General features: G+C 44.2%; 1 protein-coding gene across 1 annotated transcript in view; it reads left to right on the top strand.

Annotated features, from left to right (window-relative positions):
- The window catches only part of LOC104274235 (estradiol 17-beta-dehydrogenase 11-like), a gene marked incomplete at both ends in the record, with an annotated part of 3,174 nt that extends 1,175 nt beyond the window's left edge, over nucleotides 1-1,999 (top strand). Inside the window, 3 exon segments of the mRNA XM_009869799.1 lie at nucleotides 201-307; nucleotides 1,513-1,650; nucleotides 1,921-1,999. Of these exon segments, the coding sequence (XP_009868101.1) occupies nucleotides 201-307; nucleotides 1,513-1,650; nucleotides 1,921-1,999 (324 nt within the window).
- Nucleotides 2,000-2,005: the final 6 nt, after the last annotated feature.

Genomic DNA, 2,005 nt, shown 5'->3' with positions numbered 1-2,005 from the left:
TGCTGAACCCAGAAGAGACAGCTTGGTGGCTCTCAGGATCCGCGGTGCTGTGCAGCACATGGCATTAGCAATAGCATTGGTTGCTTAACTGATGTTAGTCAGGGTCAGTGTGGAATATGCCTACAGAAACATTCTTTTCCTCCTTTCCTCACCCCCCCCCCCCCTCCCCATTTTTCTTCTTGGTTTAAATGACTTTCAAGACCACAAGAGCATTTCTGCCATCCATGATGAGCAACAACCATGGTCACGTTGTCACGGTGGCTTCAGCAGCAGGTCATTTTGTGACTTCTTTCATGGTGGTTTATTGGTAAGTGATTTTGAATTGAGCTTTCTTCATTTTTTTAATTTTTAATTGCATCTTCACCGTCAGCAAGCACAGATTAACCAAAGTAATCCTCCTACTGAATACCGTATGTCCAAAGGATTGGGCTAATGAGGAGAAAAGCACAACAGCCAGCACTTAGGGATGCCTGGAGGCTCCTGCCAATTTGTTCATTAGCTCTGACTGAAACAGGAGCAACACCTGTTTGAAGGAAAAGTCATGTGAGACATCAACTAATGAAGGTTTCCCCTCTTTTCTCTCCCTCACTGATGCAGACTTTTGCCTAGCAAAAAAGGTATCCTCTTCGCTTCTCCTTAGAAAGTAGCACTCCTCTGAAATGTTGTAGTGTGTGTTGTCAGGAAAACCTCGGAGTGTTAGATTTTCACCTTTCTACCATTGTGGCGGTGATGGTAGCGTATAGAAAAACTGCTAGACTGCATATTGTCATTCTGTGTCAGCACTAGGCCCCTATCATAGCAGCTCCTGAAGGAGCAATCTGTCCCTGGGAACACTCCTACTTAGAGAGTCGCTCACTGCTGGCAAGGTGAGAACTCCCCAGCCAGGGCTTTTACTGGCATTGCACTGTCCAGATCAATAGCAGTCAGTAAACTGATTCTCTGGTTCTACTTGTTTCTTGAATTAATTTATACTCCTGGCCTACACCAATTTCTGTGGCATTAATTGCCCCATTTTTGCATCTGTAATGTTCCTCTGTTTCAAAACTCACATCCAGAGGTCACAGGACGCTCCTGTAAGGTACGAGAAACAGTAGAAGGTTGTTCTCCATTTCTACCCTGCCCATCCTGCTTCATTTTAGAGTTCCAGGCTGCATTTATTCTAAAAATCTCCTCACATGGGAAAAAAGAGAAGTCCATCGATTGATGCACATTAGTAACCTTCTTCTTAGAACTTCCGATATTCATTTATCCGTTTGCAACTGAGGCACCTTTTTCTGAACGACACCTGCTTTGCATTCCAGAGCTAGCCCCCAAGCAGCACTATCTGATCCAGCACTACACTCTGGCACAGGGAAAGTTCAAATTAGTTTCTGCCCTGTCTCTCAGCTGAATTACCTTTTTTTTTTTTTGCCTCCTAGTCAGTACTGGAGGGATCTTTCAGGCCATTTCCTTTTGTAGGAAACTAGAAATAGTGCTTCTGCCCTCTCATTTGTGCTTTTTCCTTTCCTGAAGCTCAAGCAAGTTTGCTGCGGTTGGATTTCATAAAGCTCTGACTGAGGAGCTGTCTACCCTTGGAAAGGATGGAATAAAAACTACATGTCTTTGTCCAGTTTTCATAAACACTGGATTTGTCAAAAACCCCAGTACAAGGTAACTGTCAAAACTCTGCTTTCCTGTTCTTCCTTGTTTGCATCAAGGCACTACGTATTAGCCTCCCTCGCTTTAGGCCTCGTATTCCAACTGACCGTGCAACAAAAGTGTAGAGCATTGGCTAAAGAAAATCTGCAGCGTCCTTTAACCCACACAAGGGTTGCATTTGAATGACCTGAGTTTATGCAGATCTGTGAAGCTTCCTTTATTCAGATAGGAGCACCCCTGTTTTATCATCGCAGCTCTTAACTCTCATGCCTTCCTTCGTAGGCTTGGAAAAATTTTGGAGGTTGAAGAAGTTGTGGAGGCGCTGATGGAGGGAATACTGACCAACCAGAAGATGGTTTTTGTTCCA

Source organism: Apaloderma vittatum, unplaced genomic scaffold (assembly GCF_000703405.1).
Source record: "Apaloderma vittatum isolate BGI_N311 unplaced genomic scaffold, ASM70340v1 scaffold36565, whole genome shotgun sequence".
NCBI classification, from domain to species: domain Eukaryota; kingdom Metazoa; phylum Chordata; class Aves; order Trogoniformes; family Trogonidae; genus Apaloderma; species Apaloderma vittatum.
Note: the sequence above shows the minus strand (reverse complement) of the source record. Positions and strands in the feature narration are given on the sequence as shown.